Genomic DNA, 24,240 nt, shown 5'->3' with positions numbered 1-24,240 from the left:
AGGACCAGCCCATGCATGTTCTTTGGTTGGTGGTTCAGTCTCTGTGAGCCCCCATGGGCTCAGGTTAGTTGCCTCTGTAGGTCTTCTTGTGGAGTCCTTGATTCCTCTGGCTCCCTCTATCCTTCCTTCCACTCTTCCACAAAACTGCCCAAGTTTGGCCTATTGTTTGGCTGTGGGTCTCTACATCTGTTTCCGTCAGCTGCTGGATGAAGCCTCTCAGAAGACAGCTATGCTTAGGCACTTGACTGCAAGCATAGCAGAGTGTCATTATAGTGACAGGGGTTGGCTTTCTCCTAGTGTGTGTGTGTGTGTGTGTGTGTGTGTGTGTGTGTGTGTGTGTGTGTGTGTTGGGAGGTGTTCTCAAGTTGAACTAGTCATTGGTTTGCCATTTCCTCAATCTCTGCTCCATCTTTTTCTCTACACGTCTTGTAGACAAAAGAAATTTGGGGTCGAAGGTTTTACAAGTGAGTTGGTGTCCCCCTTCCTCCGCTGGAAGTCCCACCTGCCTACTGGATTTCATACTCCATAACCACCACCCTCCCCCCCCCCAACCATTGCTATGGTGCTAGGAATCTCAGCTAGACTCATCCCCATAGACTCCCAGGAGTCTTCCCTGTCCCAGAGATCCCCCTACCAATTTCGATTCTCTCTCCCTATCCTCACCCCTACCTCTGCCCTACCTCACCCCTACCTCACCTCACAGCCATTACCCTCCACATCATCTCTCCCAGCCACCCCCCTCCCTCCATATGCTTCACTTGTCTATTTTATTTCCTCTCCTGAGACTCAAACATCCTCTCTTGGGCCCTCCTTGGTTTCTCGGGTCTGTAGATTGCAGCATTATTATCTTGTATTTTATGGCTAATATCCACTTATAAGTGAATGCATACCTATGTGTCTTTCTGGATCTGGATTATCTCACTCAGGATGACTTTTTTTTTGTCCCAACCATTTGCCTGTAAATTGTATGATGTCTTTGTTTTTAATAGCTGATTTGTATTCCACTGTGTGAATGCACCACATTTTCTTTATCCATTCTTCAGTTGAGGAACATCTAGATTGTTCCAAGACTCTGGATATTACAAATAAAGCTTCTATGAACATAGATGAGCAAATGTCCCTGTGGTATGGTGGAGCCTCTTTTGGGTATATTCCCAGGAGACGTATAGCTGAGTCTTGAGGTAGAGCTATTCCCAATATTCTGGGGAATCTCCCGATTGATTTCCACAGTGGTTATACAGTTTTCACTCCCCCCACCCCAGCAGTGGAGGAGGGCTCTCCTTGCTTCACATCCCCGCCAGAAAGTGCTGTCACTTGAGTTTTGGATCTTAGCCATTCTGAGGGATGTAAGATTACACCTCAGAGTGGTTTTGATTTGCATTTCCTTGATGACTAAAGGAAGATATCTTGAATCTGGGACACACCTGCTGGAAGCCTGTATCCGTTTATGGAAAACAAAAGGTTTGACTCTTTGCCTATATCTTGCAAACAAGCCCCTTCCTTTTCTGGCATTAGTGCCTATTTCTCCAGTAAAACAGCATCTACTGAACACCACATGAGGCATCCAGCCTTGTGGACTGAGCCACTGCTGGATTCTTGAACTTTCCATTCATAGGCAGCCACTGTTCAGTTGGTAGCACCATAGCATGTAAATTATTCTACTAAATTCCATTTCTATTTCTATATATTTATATAGAGAGATTCATTCTCTGAATCTGGCTACTCTGGAAACTCTTATTGATACAGTGGCTTTGCTCTGCCTCCAGGCCTTTGGCTCCAGTCACTTCTGACTAATCAATTCTATTACAATGGGAATTTGCTCCACCTACATCCCTTTGGTTTAAATTCTCCTGCCTGATCAAGGCTCACAGGCTCTTTCTGTGGGTGAACTGTGGTCCCCCTAGCAGCACAGACTCAGGCCTGGAGCTGATGATGCTGCTGAATCAACTACGCAGCTGGCTGAATGCTGTGCTCTTTGGACTCTTGCTTCTCCTCCTCCATGTGCAGGGTGAGGCTCCCTACACAGGCCACGGGGACTGACTGGGGTCAGAGCTGCCGAATTTTGCCTGTCAGAGGCTGAGCTTGTGTGGGAGGGAAGGCATGGGGTGCGGGTATTGAGGAGGAGGCTGATGGAAATAATCGATCAACAGTTCTAAACCTATAGGTCAATGTCATTGGAAAACCCATATATGTGATGGTCGTAGAAGTCCCCAACTGTGAGTTAACTTTTATTGCGACTTCCTAACTGTAATTGTGCTATTGAGTGGTGTCTCAGTTCATAAGACCATCAGAAATATGTGTTTTCCAATGGTCCTGCCCCACAGGTTGAGGACTGGCACAAGAGATAAAAGTATAGGAAAATGTGCCTACCAATTCCCCAACAAAAGCCCACACATGTTGTGAGCCCACTAGCACAAAGAGGGTCAGAGACTCCTATGGTCACTCCACACTGAGGAGACAGCTCAGTGTAAGGAGCTCTGGAGAGAAGAGCAGACAATTCACAGGAGAGCCTCCTCGTGTATGGCTGTGACTGTAGCTACTACTGAATTGGGATAAGAATGACAATAATCCTAAATTCATGTGGCCAAATGACTCTGAGTGATGATTTTGGCTAGAGAAATGCTCTGATGCTCCTCAAAGGGTTAATAGGAAAAGTTCCAGGCCCTGAGGAACAGGGAAGCTTCCACACCCACACCCCATGGCTGAACTGGGGGCCCTGGGTTCCCTTCTCCTGTGCCCTGGGAACAGTGAGATGGGAATCTCACCATCATCTGGCAGCTGGTCACAGAAAACTAACCCTGATGGCGTCTCTCCATCCATAGGTCAGGACTCATCAGAGGCCAGGCCCATCAGGAACACACACACAGGCCAGGTCCGGGGCAGCCTCGTCCATGTGAAGGACACCAACATTGGTGTCCACACCTTCCTGGGAATTCCCTTTGCCAAGCCTCCTGTGGGACCACTGCGCTTTGCACCTCCTGAAGCCCCTGAGTCATGGAGTGGTGTGACAGAAGTGACCTCATATCCAGCTGCGTAAGTTCTGGACCCAGAGGGTTTTAGGCACTGAGGTGAGAATGTGCTCTGAGCTCTGGGCCATGCTGAAGTGCTTCTCCATCTCGGACATGCTGCAATTTTCTCTCCTTGCCGGGGAGTGCCCCATGTGTTTTTCTGATGACGTGCCATACACGAGGTTGATTAGGACAACTGTGCCAGGTTCCTGGGTCAGATCTTGTCACTCATAGGGAGTTAGATGCAGGCATTATGGAGAAGAACAAAGATAATATTGTTCACAGATTGAAACTAAGCCCGGTGCTCTCTGCCACAATGGGTGGGACTTGTAGGCATGAGGTGATGTGACCTATTAAAAAGCAAGTTCCCCTGAATCCAGGAGAATACAGGTCAGGTCCCTGAGGATGGCAGCAGTGATGGATGCATGCTAAGCCACCCTCACAGTCACTGTGACAACCTACAGGGTGAAGTGCCTTTGACCAAGGAACAAGTAATCTATTCCCTCTGGAGACACTGTAGGTGAAAGAAGTTCCCTGAGAATCTGTATATGGGATGAAAGGCATCTTGCTACCTTTTAGAGCAGTCTTGTCCATGGATTCCTCTAGTACCTGTGTAAGCACAAATACTCTGATATTGAAGTCTTAGTTTCTTTTCTGTACTGAAGTACTGGCAAAAGCAACCTAGAAGAAACACCTGCTATTATATGCTCCAGATTATGAGTCATCGTTTGGGGACAAATACAAAGAAACCAAACTACCAGAGCTGATCACATCACATCCATAACCAGGACTAGAAAACGCTTGCATGCCCACTAACGTTCATCTCACTTTTCTATTCTTACACAATTCAGCAAATGTCACTATAGAGAGGCATAGAACTCTCTCTCTCTCTCTCTCTCTCTCTCTCTCTCTCTCTCTCTCTCTCTCTCTCTCTCTCTCTCTCTCTCTCTCTCCCAACTGGAGGCCTGCCTGGAAATCTGGCTCCGTCCCAGCGTTCATGGAGCTTATGCCCTTTACCTCGGTTGGAAGGGACGTAGAGAGGAAATAGGTGCTAACAGGGCATCGTGAGAAGTAGAAGCTGAAGGTGGATGAGGAAAAGAAAACTCCAGACTTACATTTGGTTTTGACCACCATACATCTCTTGGAATAACTGTCTCTCATTTTTCCCAGTTGTCTGCAAGACATTATGATGACTGAGGAGGGCATGAAGAGAATGAATGTGACCATGCCTCCCATCTCTGTGTCCGAGGACTGCCTGTACCTCAACATCTACGCACCGGCTCATGCCCATGAGGGCTCCAGCCTGCCTGTGAGTGTCAGGCCATGGTCAGCTTGGGGAGAGGGCATTTCTTCAAGATGGCGAGAAGGGACAAAAGCACCCTGAGCTCCACTGCAGGGTGGACTCTGATGAAGACTCTCACCGTATTTGGGTTATAAAGGGCTTTTTCAGCCACACTGTGCAGCTGAAACCTGGGTATGGGGCACAGAGCACTGGAGCACTGAGCAATCACAGTCTCCATCTCTTTGCTAAAACCAGGACACAGGCTACAACCTGATCCCTGCAGAAGCAGTAAGGTGCCCATGACCCCAACATTGAGGTCACCCAAATTTCCACTTTTGGGTCATCTGTCATGCCACAGAGGGTTGATGATCCTTCCCACTTGTTTTGTTTTGTTGTTCTGGTTTTTCGAAACAGGGTTTCTCTGTGTAACAGCCCTGGCTGTCATGGACTCTCTTTGTAGACCAGGCTGGCCTCAGACTCACAGAGATCTGCCTGCCTATGCCTCCTGAGTGCCTCGATTGCAGGCTTGTGCCACCATGGCCCGCTGACCCTTCCCATTTTTAGTCGAGAGAGATATCAACACAGACACTCTTCCTTGTTCCACTGAGTAATGATGTCATTACTCCCTACACAGAGCCATCAATTCAAATGGAGATACATGACGGGGATGGGAACGACAAATACACTGATGGAACTACTAGAAGTCCCTGGCCAAGGCACCGAAGGCTTGAGGGTTGTTACGTATTTCTGCAGCTACACAGAGTCACAGCAGTTGATATTCTAATAATCAGACCAGCAGAACATGGACAGGCTAGGAGCTTCCTGATGTCTTTCTTTACTTCTCCAGGTGATGGTGTGGATCCATGGTGGGGCACTGGTAACAGGCATGGCTTCCCTGTATGATGGCTCCACACTGGCAGCCACAGAGGATGTGGTGGTCGTCACTATCCAGTACCGTCTGGGTGTCCCAGGCTTCTTCAGGTGAGTCAAGGGCTGGGCTGGGCAATGGTAGGTGATCAGAGCCTAGACAGCCCTTTGATTCATGTTCCTTCCACTTCTCAGCACTGGAGACCAGCACGCCAGAGGCAACTGGGGCTTCTTAGACCAAGTGGCTGCCCTACGCTGGGTCAAGCAGAACATCGCCCACTTTGGAGGCAACCCTCACCGGGTCACCATTTTTGGCCAGTCAGCTGGTGGCATAAGTGTGTCTTCACATGTTGTGTCTCCCATGTCCAAGGGACTCTTCCTTGGAGCCATCATAGAGAGTGGAGTAGTTCTGACACCTGGTGCCATATCCAACTCCTCTGAGGAGGTTTACCAAGTGAGTGCCCACGAGTTTCCCAATCCTGTATCCATTGCCACAGCACTATCCTCTGGTACTATGGTGCTCAATGGGGGAAATCAAACATATAGGAAAACGGCATCTCATCATTTATTTCTGAGGGCTCGAGGGTTAGAATCCACACCTCTCCTTTATACAGGATGAGTATGCTATGCAGACAATGAAGCTGCCATTACAAACTTCCATCATAAGCAAAAAAAATGAGTATGCATGGGTTTGGAAATGGTTCACTGGCTCTTGAAAGTGCTTGGAGTACAAGCCTAAGGACCTATGTTCAAATCCCCAGAACCCATAAAACACTAGAGATGGTACCATGTATCTATAATTCCAATGGTGCTGTGGTCAGGTGGAGGCAGAGACAAGACAATCCCTGGATGTTCACAGACCAGCTCAGTGTAGACAACAAAACAAAACAAAAAACAAACAAAAACACCCTGTCAAGGGGACAACAGTGAAGATTGAGACTTTTTCCTCTAACCTTCATATACAAACCTTGGCACACTTACTCTTTCCCTCATGCACGAAGCACAGAACTGTGGGTAGAGAAAACAAAACTACCCTAAACAGAAGGAAATGGTGCACAGCTAGAAAGGGCACTGCCTGTTGGCTGTCACCTCTGAGCAATAGGGCAAAGGGAACAGTGTATGCTTACTCCAATCCACAGAGCACACAGTGTAGTGCAGGAGTTAGATGCAATAGAATTGAGCAGGAATTGAGAACTCTTGTTCCTGCTTGTTCCCTTTACAGATGGTGGCCAACCTATCTGGATGTGGGGCCAAGGACTCAGAGACCCTGGTGCACTGTCTGAGAGGCAAGAGTGAAGCAGAGATTCTGGCCATTAGCAAGGTGGGAGAGTTTTGTGTGTCTGGAAGAACATGGTCTACATGATGTGGGATTCTGAACCAAATCCTTCATCTTTATGAATTTGTGTTCTTCAGTTCTGTGTGCACAATGAACACCAAGATAGGCTAATCTAAGTGTAGACTCTCCTTCAGGGTGAACACATCACCCTGAAAATAGTAAGAAATGAGAAAATGGTGGAAGTAACTAAGTGGATGTCAGGACATGTATTTCATTAACCTTCAGCACTCACTTTATGCCCCTCAGGATTTCAAGGCAATTCCTGCCGTGGTGGATGGGAAGTTCCTACCCAGACATCCAAAAGAGATATTGACTTCTGTGGGTTTTCACCCTGTCCCCAGCATCATTGGAGTCAACAATGACGAATATGGTTGGGCCATACCCATGGTGAGTCTCACTTCTAATCCTATAGGATCCTGAGACCCATCTGCTAATCAGTAGGAATTCAAAACGTCTTTAACCCAAATCCATCTGATCCCATTTAAGACTGTCTTCTGTCTCCCAGGCCGTAGACTCTGGTGAGACAATAAAGAAAATAACCAGAAAGAACCTGCTGGCTATTCTGAAGAATATAACAGCAGAAGTGGTGAGTCACCTCTGGCGCTGACCAAATAGAGGGGTTTCTTGTATCTTTTTTTTTTCACACAGCATCCCTATTAATAAAAGTCAGTATATATGTGTGATTCTGAGTGTGGTCACCACAAAGCAGGAAAATTTTTGCCTATACGCTATCTCTTCCCAGGCCCTATTCTCCCCACACCCAAGTCTGTAACGTACTTAACCTATAACATGCCTAACCTCACCCTTCCTGGCATCCTTGATGTAGAAGCTGCCTCCTGAGTCTAGTTACCTGATAATGGAAGAGTACATGGGGGACACTGAAGATCCTCAGACCCTTCGAACGCAGTTCACGGAGATGGTGGGAGACGTCCTGTTTGTGATCCCTGCACTCCTAGTAGCACGTTTTCAGCGTGAGTACACCTATGACAAGACTTAGGGGGATCATCTCAGGGCTGTGGATCAGGGTTGAACATTGTGGAGCAGTGTGGTATCCAGGTCTCCTCAAGTGTAGTTTAAATGGTGAAATCTAGGTAGAGAGGAGAAAATGGGTTGCTGATACTCTGTTGACTTAACAAAACCACTCAGCTAAAAAGGCCATGGGCACTGCTTAGCTTTTCCATAGCTAGTGCTCCAGCCTGGAGCTGCCTCTCCCATTTAACTTTTATAACACTAGGTAACATTATATCAAGGTGTCTTGTCACCAAATATGTGACAGGAAAACTTCATGTTAGTGGTAAGTACATCACTATTTTCCCCACCTGCAGGTTGCCATGCCCCTGTCTACTTCTATGAGTTCCAACATCAATCCAGCTTCCTCAAGGATTTCAGGCCACCCTACGTGAAGGCAGACCATGCTGATGAGGTTCCTTTTGTCTTTGGGTCTTTCTTCTGGGGCATGAAACGTAAGTCTTCCTTATTTTCCTTGACCTGAATGAGATCACAGGTGGCTCCTTAGCTCACAGTCCATTGGAGAAAACCTATAGCTCAAAATACATATACCGGTTTAGAATCTGTACCCTTCCCAGTATGGCTTGTAATGGAGGAGGTGATAGCACATTGGGACAGGAATTCAATTAGAGACTTGCATGGATCTTGGATACTCTGTATAGTGAAGAAGGGAGGCAGCAAAGCCAGTAGTCTGGGGTCCATCAACAGATGGGATGGTTAGTGTGAAGAATGGATTTGCAGCTGTGTGAGGTGACATGTACTTGGACCTTTGAACCTTTGTCTTTCTCATGAATCTAGTTAACCTCACTGAGGAGGAGACGCTACTGAACAGAAGGATGATGAAGTACTGGGCCAACTTTGCAAGACATGGGTGAGAACACACTTCTTTCTCAACCTTATACATGTGGGTCCCTATCGAAGAGTCCCTTTTGGGTGGTCGCCTTCTCAGCATTCATGGATGTCCCATGGCAGGATAGAATCTTCTCTACTGGATAGCACATTTATACAGATACTTCGTAGGTGTCAGATACAGGTCTTTTCAGTGACATGGCTGATGGGCCATGGAACTATAGTCCTGTTCTTTAGATCTCGCCTCTTAGAGGGAGATGTAATACAGGTCTGCATGAGTCTTTCCCCACATGAAGCAGAAACTAGAGGATGACACGTGCATCTGCATATGAGGACACCTGTCCCATCAGCTCCCTTAACTACTGGCTGAATTGTTCTACTGCCCTGTCCCAAATCAGGGGGTCAGGCTTTAGACTAGAGTGACCTCACTCTTTTTTGCTGGGTGGCATATCCACAGGAACCCCAACAGCAAGGGTCTACCCGACTGGCCTGTCTTGAACCAAAAGGAGCTGTACCTGCAGCTGGACGTCCAGACTGCTGTGGGCCGAGCCCTGAAGGCCAGAAGGCTGAAGTTCTGGATGACGATCCTGAAGAATATCCAGGAGTAAAGGCGTCTCAGGACAAGCACCAAGAGCCCTGGAGCCCTGTGTGAGGAACAGCGTGTGGGGTTATCTGCTGATGGAGTTAGCTTCAGGTTCCCTACACTGAGGAACCTGGGTTGATTCTAACTTTCACATATCATCTTCACTTGTCTGTCTTTCTACATGTATCTTGGATTCTGTGTACATGGCTCCTTATCCTTCTGGGTCATCTTTTATTAGACACACTCAATAAGTGTTCGCATAACAGTGTGGATTTGTGAGCCTCAAAGTGCCCCATCCTCTTTTCACACTCCACTTGGACAAAGATCTTTCCTTCCTTTTTTTCCTCACCTCATCTCTTACTCTCACTGTCCTTTTCTCTATGACAAAAAAAAGACCCTCTTTAAGTAAGGCAGAGGCTTAGGAGAACGTTGATACGGATGCTTTGGAGAACTCATGTGACATTGCAACTTGTGCCAAAATCACAAGTTCATACTTTTGGAGACCATGAATTGCAAGGTTAAGATATTGCTGTTTTCACTGAGTAGATGGGATAATTAATAGTTCTCATGACCCAGGCCTCCAATAGTCCACCTCTTAATATCATCACGTTGGAGCTTAAGTTTCAGTATAGAAACATGGTTCATAGGTATTTTCAAAACACAGCTTGTATACATTCTCAAGTTAGTCACTGGATTTGAAAAGATCTGGAAGTGTCTATCTACTGTGTTTGTAAATTAAATTTCACCTGAAATTTATTTTAAGATAATCTGTCCATGTTTTCAATATTGATTTCCTTTTTTCTTCCCCTTCCCATCATCCAACCCCCAGCCCATTCGTCTATTTCTGTCCCAAAGTAGTTAGTGGCACATTTTTATATGAGAAGTAAGTAGTTTTAAGTATCTATTATCCTTTCAAATCTAGGACTCTGTGTGTGTGTGTGTGTGTGTGTGTGTGTGTGTGTGTGTGTGTGTGTGTGTCCAGAAGGACTAGGTTGGGACTTTGTATCTGCGGAGATTTTCCCCTAATTCAAAGGATTCTGTGTACATGGTAAGGCCCACATTTGCATGATCACAGCACATCTGTGAAGATGTTTGGCTATGGGGTGAGTCCTAGTAGCAAGGTGTGGAGGGGTTGCCAGAAGGTCCACACATGTACAATAGAGACTGCTGTCCCTTGTCTGTATGAGCACTTGTTCATGTTTACGGGTGTCCTCCTGACTTCCACAGTCCCGCTGCAGCCTCTTGCCTCCTATGATAACCTTCTTTGCCTTGAAAGTCCATATACATGACTTCCCTTCTCATCTCAAAGGAAGGGCTCTTCTCTGCCTAGCTACTGAGCCAAGACTAAAGCATCTGTTCCATTCCCTTCTGTTCTCTGCTGTTCAGACAGAAGAATACAAGGATCATCACTTTGATGATGTTGTTATGTAGTTGGTTGGTCTTCAACAAAGTAGAAAGGACGAGGACTTATCCAAACTCAGAAAACTGTACTCCAAGAGAGGCAGGTTGGTCACAGGGAGGGAGCTGAGGAAATCCCAGGGTCTAGAGAATGAAGAAATAAACCTGTTTATGACAGAAGAAAGATCCTTTCGAAGAACCCACAGGGCAAACTGAATATAATCACACACCTCTGTAAAATGGCATAAAATATGAGAGTTTGGGGATAGCACGAAGGTAAAATGAAAATGAAACCACAGCAGATGAAGTAGTAGTGGTGTGTGGAGAATCCAGGGTGACTCAGGGGACAGAGGAGCTCCTCCACACGTGGACAGGCTCTGAGGCAGAGGCCAGGCATCTCTCTGCTGGACATTTCTGGACCCTCTGATACTACACCCCACTTCCAGGACACACCCCACAGGTATATTCACAGATTTCCTAAGTATGCAAATAAGAATTTCATAGCATTTCCTGCCTCTGATAATAAGAACAAACCTTAGCAGACAGGAGCACAAACACAGATACAGACAGACAGACAGACACACACACACACACACACACACACACACACACACACACACACACACACTTTATACACTCTTTCAGCCTTGAGGCACTAATGAATATCTCCAGACCTAATTCTCTCATTTTTCAAATATTATGCAATTCACCACTTGGGAAATAACAAAGATGAATGAGTTAACTGTCTTGAACAGAAATCATATGTATCATCTAAGTTGCATCATATGCTGAAATAGAATCTGTACTGTACTGAAATTAAGAGTTGGGGCTGTTAGGAGGTTATCACATCATGAGCACTATTGTTTATCCCTTTTATCTCTTGAGAACGCAAGGTAAAACCTTTAGGCCAGAGAGCTGCCTTGTGACACAGTAAATCTACTGCCATCTTGACTCTGGTCTTCTTTGTCTGCAAACATGAACTTGTTTCATTTCTTCATGAGCTACATAGCATATGACATTGCTGGGGTCCAGCCCCGGGTGAGGACCAGAAGCAGGGTGGATGCAAGAGCAGGGAAGGATGAATGAGTCAAGCAAAGGGATCAGGGCAGCTTTGCAGCCGGACTGATTGGCAGTCAGAGTGTTTCCTTATCTATACAGAGCTTAGTAGGCAGCGATAGACACATGCTGTTCCAAAACATAGATCGTATCATTTTTGTCTTTAGACATGTGTTTTAGCTTCCTCTCAGTCATAATTTAGTCATTATTGACAAACTGACAGAACAGAGTGATCTTTTACAATCACTTTCCCTCATCAACCCCATAACCCAGCGTTTAACAATCTAGAGGCATATTTTGCCAAAGCATGACAGCCTATTCTCAGGCTGGAGGTTCTCATGGTTTCAAAGACACAGATAGAAAGAAAACCTCCAAGGCAGCATGGGAAGATTGCCATGTCCTAAGCAGTGTACTATAAAATTTTAATAGTCAGAATGCTAATTGTCATTAGGCCCAGGAAAAGATGTCATGCCAAAGCTGTGCAGTTATTACTCAACTTCTGCCATAATACAATGTTTATAGCTAATTGCAGAATTCAGTTATACCTCTGATCTTGGTATTCTTTTGTGCCTTGGTCACACAACACCACAGAGGCCCTGTATGAGCTAACTGTTTTGGAAAGGGTGGAATCTTTATACATCACTCTTTTATCATTTATCTACACCACTCTTTGTCCATCAGCAGCAGGAAGAAGCTCTTAATGTGATCTAGCCCACGGAGTCTCTGGATCTTGTTTACCTTTTATGTTTACTCTGCTTTGATCATCTTGCTCCTGAATAAGTGCAGGGGCAGATGTTCCGAGAGTGTCTTGAAATCAGAGCCTTATAAGGAGATCTCTGGTGTCTTTATTTGAGTCTCAACCTCCAGAGCATAAGGAAGACCTTCACGTCAGTGCAGATAAGGATATCTGCCTAAAAGGGAGAAGGGTATTATGGTAGGACTTTCCTGGGGAAACTTAGAAACAGTACTCCTGGGAGAAGAAGTAAATGGTCATAAATAAATTTCCATCAATCCCATATCCCAAGTTGTACAAATATTAAAAGCTGCACTCACCCCTCAAGCATTCAAGATGTGGATATCAAGACCAAAAGTGAAGGACAGAACATTGGTTATTACATCATATGTCTCAGCTTTGCTGGATAATTGCAAAGCAGCTGTGCTTGTTTTATGAATTTCTTTCACTATTCACATTAGATATGCCTGTGCCATGACACACATACACACACACAAACACACACACATGTCTGTGTGTGTGTGTCTGATACATGTCATATGTAATATGACATATATATATATATATACTCATTGACATATATTATATATGTGTGTGTTATTGACATGCAGTGACCCTGAATTAAATGGCTTATTCTTAAACACTGAGGCCATGTAATCCTCCTGTATCTCTGTCTTCCATGTAGCTGGACCACAGCCACCTGTCACAGCTGGCAGCTTATAATTTCTTGTTATAAGCTCTATATTAGGCAGTGATCTCTAGATTAACAGAACTGATAGAGTATGCATGGGCACACTGGAAAGGGTAGATAAGCTTGAAACACTGCTTTTTCTTATATCTCCTTGTATGTTAGACACAACTATGAAGAAGGAGGCTTTCTTCAAGAATTTCTTGGAAATACCACCCAGGCCCACCCATAGGTGAGTCTCTTGGTTGATACCAGGTCTTATCAAGTTGACAACCAAGACTGAACGTTACAGCCGACTACAGGTACTAAGAGATGAGAGTAATATGATTTTATTGGCCAGTGTAACTGAGAAAATAGAGGACCCACTGAAAGCTGGACTTGGAAATTGACACCCACCCACAAAGTGGTCACCAATCCCCAAAGCAGTTGCCTTAGTTGAGAAGATCAAGGCCTTGGAGATGTAGAGAAAAGGGCAGAAGAAGATGAGGTGAAGAAAGGAGAAAGGGGCACCGGTCCCATTGGTTCAGAGCCTGCTTTGGTTAAATCAAACAGCACATAGATCAGGAAGTGAGGATTAGGAATAATTTTTAAAAACAGAAATAAGAAATAGAGTCAAAATAGAGGCAAAAACAAAGGGTAGATTCAGGAAGGCTGGCAGTCACTACCGCAGCATGCTAGTCAAGTGCTCACCACTCTCATCCCGCTTTTTTGGGAGCCAGGACAACCAACTCTTAGCCTAGAGCCACAATGAACTTTTTCTGAAAGTCTAAGACCTTAAGTGTATACTTGGCAAAACATTTTCTTTAATCACAATCTCAGCAATTCATGTGATTCTTATGCCAGAGCAGAGAGCACAGGAACAGTGCCTATAGACAGAGAGCCTTTGCAAATGGCTTGGGACACATTGGCTGTAGAGGAAACCTGGAATCAACTGAGGCTCCTATCTCTTCAGAGTGTTTGGGCACTGCAGGCTGACCCACTTTGTGCTCAGAACAAAACCTGACATCACAGTCTCCAGCCAGACGTAGTTATTCTCAGCCACCTTTAGTTCCAGGATGTTCTAGGGCAAGGTCTTAGCCCAGAATACCATCTAGCAGGCTTTCAGAGCATGAGCCACAGCAGATTGTATATCCAACTGCAGGCACTGTGCATGGTGACCAAACAAGGACCAATGAGGTAGACTTTTTTTGAGGATTCCTGTAGCTTTAGAATCCAAGTAAACTGAGGAACTGGTCATTTTGAATTCAACTGAGCCCAAGACTCTTATCCTGATTTAGGACAGGATAGAAGGTAGAGCATGCTGTGGGTGGGGATAGAGGTAGGGTCGGGGAATGGAGTCTCAGAGGTGTTGGTGTTCTATGCAAGGAGCTCCCATCAGTGTCTGTTCTGTGTGTGGCAGAGCCACCTGGACCCTTTGTGCTTTCCTTTAAAGGTATGCTTATATAGACAAAATACCAACATGGTGCCTACCTGCCAGGTCATGGAGACATAATCAGTGACTAGTACCCACAGGAGATTTCTGCCTGGGTGGACCCTGGCATTGTAAAATAGTATCCCATTGATGAAGAACCCATCAACACAGGGGATCCCTGGATGGAAATCCTCTGACCAGGGAGGTTGAGGAGTGTTCACACTTACATGTCATGTCATGCAAAGTTGGTCCGGTCCATCCTCCTCCTGCTCAGCAGTTCCTCCTCAGTGACGTCAACTGTAGATGGGAGAAGAACACAGGTCCTGGTCCTCATCACAGTGTGCAGCTACAGGCTCATGCTCCACATGTACCATGGCTGCTTAGCCTGACCCTAAGCACTGCATATGTCCACCCCACGTGTGCCAGGAGCCAGGCCTACCCCTTCCCTATCCTGCCCTTAGTAGTTCCAGCCTCTAACGGAAGCTCTCCTGGGCTCAATCTTACCCAGAATGCTTTCCTTCCCTCTGCCATACAGTCATTGTCTAAGAAAAAAGCCATGCATTTCAAATACCTTCCTTGGAATAGTGACACAGCCTGTTATCTCAGGCCTCTAGACAGAGGAGCTGCCTTGGGCTTCAGGACATGTTGGTTGGGTAGTGAACTTTAGATTCACCACTCTCACATAATGATATCTTTTCTCAAAAAAAGAAAAAGCATGTCTAAATTAGTGAGTGACACAAAGTGTCTCCCTCTGCCCCTCTTCATGTCATTATGCTCAGCTGGAGTCCAGACAGGAGGAGGCAGCACAGGCTGGAGGGGAATGAATTTGAATTCTAATCCATTCTAACAGCTGATTTTGAGCTGTAAAATGGTGCACAGCTAATCCTATCCTTCCTCAGTACTCACTTTCCACACCTGAAAAGTGAGGGCCATCATCCCTGAGTTACCCAGCTGCTGGGGAAGGAGAAAGACTCACTGTGGCAGCCACAATGGGACAATCTGAGGATAAGAAGATGCTCATTATTGTGGCTGCCCTTCATGTAGGATGGCTTGGAAGCCTTGAGGAAGTTGGGCTGATGCCAGAACTCATACAAGTAGAATGGGGACCTGAGGGTGGACACACTATAACATGGTGACTTGTCACCTGGAGCTGTCCTGCCTCATCCTTGGTGACATGAGGCCTTGGTCCAAGCTGACAGGAATCTAGATAGTAGGGTTAAATTGCAGCCTTTAATTTCTGGAGAAGACAGAGAACTAGAGGTTCTGAGGGTGAGGGCTCTAGTTTAGGTTCCTCATGGCTGCTTCTTCCCTCTGACACTTAAGGAAACAGCATGGATTGACATCAGCTCTCTCTCATAGGAGGCCTGACTCCACGGCTAGGAAGGGGACAGGTGGAGGGAGCACAGTCTAGGCGGAAAGGATTTAGTTTCTAGCACCAGTGTGGGCTTTCAAGCTGCAAGATGGGTGTAAGGTGCTCTTTATGAGCCTCAGTTTCCTTAATTGTACAATGAACCCAGTCACCCCTCAAGTTCCCACACAGCTCACGAAAAGAAAACTCACATTTGCTGCTCCAGTCGCAGAATCCAACGGCAAAAGCCATCCCATCATCATAGTTGCCCTTCACACGATGGGGTGTAAAGTCTCTGAAGAGCTTGTGGTGGTCCAGAAACTCATAGAAGTAAGTGTACAGGGCCATGGGAACCCAGAGTGTGGACACATGGTGGCATAGTGGCCTCTCCCATGGAGCTGTGCTACCTTATCTTTTGCACAGGGATACCTTGGCCTAAAGTTGTCAGGAATCACAAAGGAATCAGAAGAATAAGGTTAGTCTGGTCCAGAGCAAGAATAAGCAGCCTTGGGAGGGAGATAGGGTATTCGATGAAACGAGTCTAAGGGAGCTAGGGTAATCTACCCAGAAACCCAGCCCAGGCTTCCATTTTGAACATTTGTCACTGTGCAGGATGTATGAGAGGCCCTGTTGATTGGAGAAGACCTCAAGGATCTCACATCTGTGCTGCTGTGCGGTTGTCAACAGCCTTCAAAGCACCTCCAATTCTTTCCTTTACGGTGTGAACAAAGTGTGTGACCAGGGAGGCCAGGAGAAATCTTCCATATATGGTGAGTTGAATCTGGACTGATGAGTCTCCGAAGCTCCCACCACCCACTACATGAGTTCTCAAGCCCAAGATGCTTAGAAACACATCTCACCATGAGCATGGCGCATAGTGCAGTCTTACTCACTGATGTTGACACCAATGATGCTCAGGACCAGGTGAAAACCAGTGAGACCAACAGCTCCTGGGCTTCATAGGTAGGAAATCCTCATCCACCATACCAGGGGTGATGGTGAAAATGTGAAAGGCATTCAAAATTCAAGGTCAAATGAAAATTTATTTCCATGCACACAGATAACTCCGCTTTGTCTAATTCATTCAATTATTAAATAAATTAGTTAGTGAATAAATATATTTCGCATGTAATAATAATTAATATAATTACACATCCTCCTTTCTGTTTCCTCCCTCATATTACTCTCATGTGTCCTTGTTCAAATTCATGGCCTCCTCTAAGAACTTAGTACTTTGTTACTAAGCACATGCCTTTCAGATTGAAGTGCTGCTGTCATTTAGTTAATAGGGCCATTCCACAAATGCACATAATACATTTTTCCCACTCCCCAGTTGATGCAAACCTAGGTGACCTGATTTTTACTGCTTTTAAGCTCTTATGAACTTTTTGAAGTATGAGTTTTTGTGGTTGGTGTTTTCAATTACTCATTCACAAGATAAATATATTAAACTTTTAAAGACATTGTCAAACTGATGTCTATAATGACTATATCATTTTGTATCTCCTTCAGTCATGTATGATAGTCCCAGTGACTCCATGTCTTTTGCCAGCACTTGACTATATGGGTCTTAAACCTGGTTATATTGAATGGGCCTAGATTAGTACCTCATTGAAGGTGTTCTCATAGAGTTGAGCCTCTACATTCCCCTGACAACCTCCCCCCATGCTTTCATCTCTTTCTCCATCTCATGCTTTCTCTACTCACTCCCTGCCTCTCTCCATAAAACACAATCTGGGTGTCTTCTTCATTTCACGTTTTCGCTGTGGCCTTGGCCATCAATAACTCGGGGCATCTTAGTGATGGTGCCTTGAATAGCAGAGCACACAGCGATTTCTCTAGCTGACCTCTAGAAATGTCTGGGATTAAGAGACACAGAGATGTCCAGCATCCATTGAGAAACTAGAGGAAATGGGAACTTCTCAGCCCTCATGGTCCCTGGTTCCTTTGGTAGGGAATTTGGAGTAGAAAGAACAGCTGCCAAGAAAAGTTAAAGCCACAGACAGGGCAAGAGTGTGTTGGAGGGGTGTCACTGAATCAAAGGAGCCCTGTTGATTAGAGGAGGCAGGAAACCCATCTGTGTTGTGCCAGGGAAACATCCAGAGGGACACCAAGGAAAAAGTCCTGTAGTGACATGATGTAAGGCTCTAGATTCTTGCTTGGATAATAATGTTGGGGATCACAATGTGGAGCCAAGGCCAATTCTCAGGTGCACCAAAGACTGTCTGACACTGATGCCCACAGCACATCCTCCAGGGAGTCAAGCTGGACTGGGGATGGGACCCTGATCCTGCACTGTTTAATTTCTCCTGCCAGGTTCTTTCTGATTCTGAGACTCTGATTTATACATTTGTATCTCAGCTCTATCATAGGTTCTGTGAGTCCATATTTTTTTCCAACAAGAAGCCATAACTTTATTAGTGATAGAAACAGTACAAATTTCAAACCAAGTTGCAGGTCCACTTTTCAGACACCAAAGGGAGGGTGGGGAGGGTTGTCTTGATGTCAAATAGTTACATTGTTAATTCCATAATAGCATTTACAGTATCGTTACTGCTGTTTTTCAGGGCTTGAACTGCTTTTGCTCGAGACATTTGCTTGTGACATGACCAACTCTATGTCCTTAACTTCCATGCCTGTTTCATCAACCTCTTCCTCTTCACTCTCCTCTTGTACAGTTGGAGTCTGGGTGTTTTCTTGAATGTTTGAAATACTTTCACTCTGAACTTTAACCTTCTCAGCAGCTGCTAACTGTGCTTGCTGAGACAAATCTTCAATCTTGGCTCCCCCCAAAACTATGTAGGTATCTGAAGATAGGATCTTATAGAAGTCTGGTTTTGTGATAACAAAGAGGATATTTTTAGATTTCCGGATAGTGACTCTGGTCACCCCCGTGACCTGTCGAAGACCCAGTTTGGACATTGTCTTCCTGGCCTTCTTTTCACTCCAACTCTGCTTTGCTTTACTGACTGGTTCTTCATCGATTTCAGCAGCTGCCGCCAGCTGGGCTTGTTGTGTGGTTGTCTGTGTGGAGTCTTGTTCCTCAAGCTCTGGCACTGACTCGTCACTGTCAGACTCTGTCCCCAACCCTGTCTCAGCCTGAGGCTGTGGCAACTCCTGCTCCATAGCAGGGATGGTTTCTGTGGCTTCACCAGGCATTTCGAGCGGAGGACATGGAACCAAGATGGCGGTAGAAAAACCTGTGAGTCCATATTGACCCCAGTGTTGGAGCCATCAAGGCCCCATTAAATACTTGTCCTGTGACTAAGAGTGAGATCTAACAGGGGTGGTTAGAGAACTTTCCTCCAATCCTGATGACCCATGTTCCACTTTGCAATCCACACAGGACGAGAACATGGACTTACACAAATTGTCCTCTCATCGCTATATGTGAGCCTTGGCATGGAAGAACCCTCCTGATATGTACATGAGCATAATAAATAAATAAATGCAAACAATAAAATATTTCTTAAGTGAATAAATGCCTGTGAAGTTGATCTTGGCAGGAGCTGGCCACTGGAGATGCATCATGATGGCGAAGTGAGTAGGAGCTGGGGACTTGAAAGGCACCAGAATCCTATCATGACCTGACAGGGAGGGGGTCCATGCAGATCCTAAGATCATTATAGGAACCAGAGACCCTGGAAGCAGGCCCAGTAAACTAAGTCTTCAAAGCACAGGGAAATCCTGAGGGTGAAGGTCACACTCAGAGTACCTGCACCTGCCTGTGACAGCGTGAGTGTGACCTACTCACAGAAGGCATCTGGCTTCTTCTCATGTTACAGCGTTCTGCCCAGCGTTCCTGCTCCCAGAACTTCAGAACCCATGTTGTGCCTTTCCAGGAGGCCAAAGACGGAACAGAAATAGCAGACATGGCTGTCATAGCTAATTTTGGCTGTCAACTTGACTATATCTGGAATACAGAAGTGGAGGGCACACCTGTGAGGCTTTTTATTTGGAGGGGGGCTTGGTTTGAAGTAGGTAAACTTACTTTCATTTGATGAAGGAAAACATAGGCCTTTGATGGAGATCTTGAGGCAGGAAGATATCCCTTTAATCTGGGCCATGCCTGCAGGAAGCCCATATAAGGATGTGGAAAACAGAAGATTTGGCACTTTTCCGACTTGGTCCCGCCCTGCCAGCAAGTCTAGCTCCTCACTGGCACTAGAGCCTGCTTGTTCATGATCCCAGTGTCTACTTAACACTAGATGAGACACCCAGCCTTTTAGTAACTTCTGGATTCTAGAACTTTCCATTCAGTAGCCAGCCACTGTTCAGTTGGTAGTAACGTAATATGTAAATTATTCTACTAAATTCCATTTCTATATATTTCTATAGAGAGATTGATTCTGTAACTCCTACTACTCAGGTGAACCCTGATTAATACAGTGACTTTGCCCTGCCTCCGGGCCATTAGCTCCTGTCTCTTGTGACTAGTCAGTTCTCCTGCAATGAGAGCTAGCTCCACCTACATAGTTTTGGATTAAATTCCTGCCTGGGCAAGGCTCACAGATTCTACTTCCTGTTTCTGAAACGTGGTCATCCTAGCAGCTTAGACTCAGGCCTGGAGCTGATGATGCCCCTGAACCAACTGCACAGCTGGCTGAATGCTGTGCTCTTTGGACTCCTGCTTCTCCTCCTCCATGTGCAGGGTGAGACTCCCTACACAGGCCATGGGGACTGACTGGGGTCAGAGCTGCCGAATTCTGCATGTCAGAGGCTGAGTTAGTGGGAGGGAAGGCAGGTGAGGGGGGTGGATTCATAAAGTAAAGTATGGGAAACTTGTGTCTCCCAATTCCCCAAACAAAAGCCCACACATGTTGTGAGCCCACTAGGACATAGAAGGTCAGACACACCTACGGTCACTCCACCGTGAGGAGACAGCTCAGTGTAAGGTGCTCTGGAGAGAGCAGTAAACAATTCACAGGAAAGCGAGAAGGTATATTTTCCCTCCTCGGTGTATGGCTGGGACTGTAGCTACTATTGACCTTTGGATAATGTCAATAATTCTACATTCATCTAGCCAAATGGCTCTGAGTGTGTGACTTCTTTGACTAAAAAAAAAAAATGCTCTGATGACTTCAAAAATAGGAATAGGAAAAGTTCCAGGCCCTGAGGGACAAGGAAGCTCCCACACTCACACCCCACAGCTGAACTCGGGGCCCTGGGTTCCCTTCTCCTGTGCCCTGGGAACAGTGAGATGGGAATTTCACCATCATCTGGCAGCTGGTCACAGAAAACTAACCCTGATGGCGTCTCTCCATCCACAGGTCAGGACTCATCAGAGACCAGGCCCATCAGGAACACACACACAGGCCAGGTCCGGGGCAGCCTCATCTATGTGAAGGACACCAAAATTGGTGTCCACACCTTCCTGGGAATTCCCTTTGCCAAGCCTCCTGTAGGAGCACTGCGCTTTGCACCTCCTGAGGCCCCTGAACCATGGAGTGGTGTGAGAGAAGGAAACTCACATCCAGCTGTGTAAGTTCTGGACCCTGAGTGTTTCTCATTTGGGTGAGAATGTGCTCTGTGCTCTGAGCCATGCTGCAGTGTTTTTCCTTCTCAGCTACACAGCGGTTTTCTCTCACTGTGGGGGAGTGTCCCATGCGTTTTTCTGATGATGTGCTAAGGTTGAGTACAACAACTGTGCCAGGCTCTTGAGTCAGAGCTTGGCGCTCATAGGGAATTAGATGCAGGCACTATGGAGAAGAAAGATAAAATTGTTCACAGGTTGAAATTAAACCTGCTGGTCTCTGCCACAGTGGGTGGGATCTGTAGGCATGAGGTGAGGTGACCTGAATCCAGGAGAATACACTTCAGGTCCCTGAGGGCGGCAGCAGTGATGGATGCATGCTAAGCCACCCTCACAGTCACTATGATGACCTTCAGGGCCAAGTGCCATTGAACAGGAAATCCTAGAAATCTGGCTTTACCCCAGGTCTCATGGAGCCTGTGGCCTTTCCTGTGGTTGGAACAGAACTAGGTGGGGATAATGTGTTAACAGAGCATCGTGGGGAGCAGCAGCTGAAGGTGGCTGAGAAAACAATCCAGACTCACTTTTAGTTTTGATAACGATACATCTCTTGGAATAACTGTCTCCCATTTTTACCAGTTGCCTACAAAATGTTATGATGAACGTGGAAGGCCTGAAGGAAATGAACCTAACCCTGCCTCCCATCTCTATGTCCGAGGACTGCCTGTACCTCAACATCTATGCACCGGCTCATGCCCATGAGGGCTCCAGCCTGCCTGTGAGTGTCAGGCCATGGTCAGCCTGGGGAGAGGCCATTTCTTCAAGATGATTAAAAGGGACAAAAGTACCCTGAGCTCCACTGCAGGGTGGACTCTGATGGACAGTCTTGCCTTATTTGGGTCATAAAAGGCCTTTTCAGCCACCCTGTGCAGCTGAAACCTGGGTGTGGGACACAGAGCACTGGAGCACTGAGCAATCACAGTCTCCAGCTCTCTGATAAAACCAGGTCTCATTCTACAACCTGAGCCCTGCACAACGACCTAGGTGCTCAAGACCTCAACATTGAGGTCACCCAAATTTCCACTTTTGCATTATCCATTGTGTCAAATAGAGTTGATGACCCTTGCAATTTTTAATCTGGAGAAATATCCATGGAGACTCCTTCTCTTTGTCCCACAGAGTAATGATGACATCACCCGATACACAAAGCCATACATTCAAATGGAGATACATGGTGGGGATTGAACTAGAAATACACTGATGGGGCTGCTAGTGATCCTTGGCCATGGCCAAGGCTCCAAAGTCCTGAGGATTGTTATGTATTTCTGTAGCTGCACAGAATCACAGCAGTTGACATTCTAATAAGCAGTCTTGCAGACCTTGGACTGGCTAAGAGCTTCCTGGAATCTCTCTTCACTTCTCCAGGTGATGGTGTGGATCCATGGTGGTGCTCTGGTTGTAGGCATGGCTTCCATGTATGATGGAACCACACTGGCAGCCCTGGAGGATGTAGTTGTGGTCACTATCCAGTACCGTCTGGGAGTCCCAGGCTTCTTCAGGTGAGCCTGGGGCTGGGCTGGGCAATGGTGGGTGAGCAGAACCTAGATAGCCCTGTGATCCTTGTTCCTTCCACTTCTCAGCACTGGAGACCAGCACGCCAGAGGCAACTGGGGCTTCTTAGACCAAGTGGCTGCCCTACGCTGGGTCCAGCAGAACATCGCCCACTTTGGAGGAGATCCTGACCGGGTCACCATTTTTGGCGAGTCAGCAGGTGGCATAAGTGTGTCTTCACACGTTGTGTCTCCCATGTCCAAAGGACTCTTCCACAGAGCCATTATGCAGAGTGGAGTGGCCCTGCTGCCTGGTGTCATATCCAGCTCCACTGAGGAGGTTTACCAAGTGAGTGCCCACGAGTTTCCCAATCCTGTATCCATTGCCACAGCACTATCCTCTGGTACTATGGTGCTCAATGGGGAAATCAAACATATAGTCAAACGGCATCTCATCATTTATTTCTGAGGGCTCGAGGGTTAGAATCCACACCTCTCCTTTATACAGGATGAGTATGTTATGCAGACAATAAAGCTTCCATTACAAACTTCCATCATAAGCAAAAAAAAATGAGTATGCATGGGTTTGGAAATGGTTCACTGGCTCTTGAAAGTGCTTGGAGTGCAAGCCAGAGGACCTATGTTCAAATCCCCAGAACCCATAAAACACTAGAGATGGTACCATGTATCTATAATTCCAATGGTGCTGTGGTCAGGTGAAGGCAGAAACAATAGAATCCCTGGATGTTCACAGACCAGCTCAGTGTAGACAGCAGAAAAAGACACCCTGTCAAATAAGGGGACAACAGTGAAGACTGAGACTTTGTCCTCTACCCTTCATATACTAACCTTGGCACACTTACTCCTTCCCTCATGCATGAAACACAGAATGATGGGTGGTGAAAAGAAAACTACCCTATGCAGAAGGAAATGTTGCCCAGCTAGAAAGGGCACTGCCTGCTGGCTGTCACCAATAGGGCAAAGGGAACGGTGTATGCTTACTCCAATCCACACAGCACACAGTGTAGTGCAGGAGTGAGATGCAATAGAATTGAGCAGGAATTGAGAACTCTTGTCCCTGCTTGTTCCCTTTACAGATGGTGGCCAACCTATCTGGATGTGGGGCCAAGGACTCAGAGACCCTGGTGCACTGTCTGAGAGGCAAGAGTGAAGCAGAGATTCTGGCCATTAGCAAGGTGGGAGAGTTTTGTGTCTGGAAGAACCTGATCTACATGATGTGGGATTCTGAACCAAATCCCTCATCTTTATGAATTTGTGTTCTTCAGTTCTGTGTGCAAAATCAACATCAAGATAGGCTAATCTAAGTGTAGACTCTCCTCCAGGGATAGCACATCACCCTGAAACTAGTAAGAAATGAGGAAATGGTGGAGGTACTCAGTAGACATCAGGATGTTTATTTCATTAACCTTCAGCATTGATGTTTAATGCCCCCTCAGGCCTTCATGATGATCCCTGCTGTGGTGGATGGGGAGTTCCTACCCAGACATCCCAAAGAGCTGTTGGCTTCTGCATATTTTCACCTTGTCCCCAGCATCATCGGTGCCAACAATGATGAGTATGGTTGGATCATACCCAAGGTGATTCTCTATTACAATCCTCTAGAAGCCTGAGGCCCATAGGGCAGGCAGT

General features: G+C 46.2%; 3 protein-coding genes across 3 annotated transcripts in view; 2 read left to right on the top strand and 1 right to left on the bottom strand.

The window, feature by feature from the left end:
* Nucleotides 1-1,885: 1,885 nt before the first annotated feature.
* On the top strand, nucleotides 1,886-12,410 carry LOC311582438 (acylcarnitine hydrolase-like). The gene is made up of 12 exons (XM_084755588.1): nucleotides 1,886-2,008; nucleotides 2,823-3,033; nucleotides 4,179-4,317; nucleotides 5,138-5,271; nucleotides 5,353-5,611; nucleotides 6,380-6,478; nucleotides 6,740-6,880; nucleotides 6,999-7,079; nucleotides 7,320-7,464; nucleotides 7,819-7,956; nucleotides 8,300-8,372; nucleotides 8,808-12,410. The coding sequence occupies exons 1-12, from the start codon at nucleotides 1,930-1,932 to the stop codon at nucleotides 8,956-8,958; spliced, it is 1,650 nt and encodes a 549-aa protein (XP_084611714.1). The 5' UTR covers nucleotides 1,886-1,929; the 3' UTR covers nucleotides 8,959-12,410.
* A 5,545-nt stretch (nucleotides 12,411-17,955) lies between these two features.
* Nucleotides 17,956-18,782, bottom strand: LOC311582441 (nascent polypeptide-associated complex subunit alpha-like). Its single transcript, XM_084755590.1, has one exon. The coding sequence runs from the start codon at nucleotides 18,724-18,726 to the stop codon at nucleotides 18,118-18,120; it is 609 nt and encodes a 202-aa protein (XP_084611716.1). The 5' UTR covers nucleotides 18,727-18,782; the 3' UTR covers nucleotides 17,956-18,117.
* Nucleotides 18,783-20,065: 1,283 nt separating this feature from the next.
* LOC311583095 (uncharacterized protein) overlaps nucleotides 20,066-24,240 on the top strand; it is a gene marked incomplete at its 3' end in the record, with an annotated part of 32,864 nt that continues 28,689 nt past the window's right edge. The window contains exons 1-7 of the mRNA XM_084756420.1: nucleotides 20,066-20,219; nucleotides 20,838-21,048; nucleotides 21,680-21,818; nucleotides 22,466-22,599; nucleotides 22,681-22,939; nucleotides 23,688-23,786; nucleotides 24,048-24,188. Coding sequence (XP_084612546.1) covers nucleotides 20,141-20,219; nucleotides 20,838-21,048; nucleotides 21,680-21,818; nucleotides 22,466-22,599; nucleotides 22,681-22,939; nucleotides 23,688-23,786; nucleotides 24,048-24,188 — 1,062 coding nt within the window. The 5' untranslated portion in view covers nucleotides 20,066-20,140. The remainder of the gene's footprint in view (nucleotides 20,220-20,837; nucleotides 21,049-21,679; nucleotides 21,819-22,465; nucleotides 22,600-22,680; nucleotides 22,940-23,687; nucleotides 23,787-24,047; nucleotides 24,189-24,240) is intronic.

This window comes from Acomys minous (assembly GCF_964271855.1).
Source record: "Acomys minous genome assembly, chromosome: 14".
Lineage (NCBI taxonomy): Eukaryota > Metazoa > Chordata > Mammalia > Rodentia > Muridae > Acomys > Acomys minous.
This window is presented reverse-complemented; position numbering and strand designations above follow the sequence as displayed.

What these genes read in the sequence shown, in the direction of transcription:
- LOC311582441 (XM_084755590.1), bottom strand. Translation starts at nt 18,726, where the DNA reads ATGCCTGGTGAAGCCACAGAAACCATCCCTGCTATGGAGCAGGAGTTG.
- LOC311582438 (XM_084755588.1), top strand. Translation starts at nt 1,930, where the DNA reads ATGATGCTGCTGAATCAACTACGCAGCTGGCTGAATGCTGTGCTCTTT. An exon ending in GTGACCTCATATCCAGCTGC is followed by an intron (nt 3,034 to 4,178) that starts GTAAGTTCTGGA and finishes CATTTTTCCCAG; the next exon opens with TTGTCTGCAAGACATTATGA. An exon ending in TTTCTTCTGGGGCATGAAAC is followed by an intron (nt 7,957 to 8,299) that starts GTAAGTCTTCCT and finishes TCATGAATCTAG; the next exon opens with TTAACCTCACTGAGGAGGAG.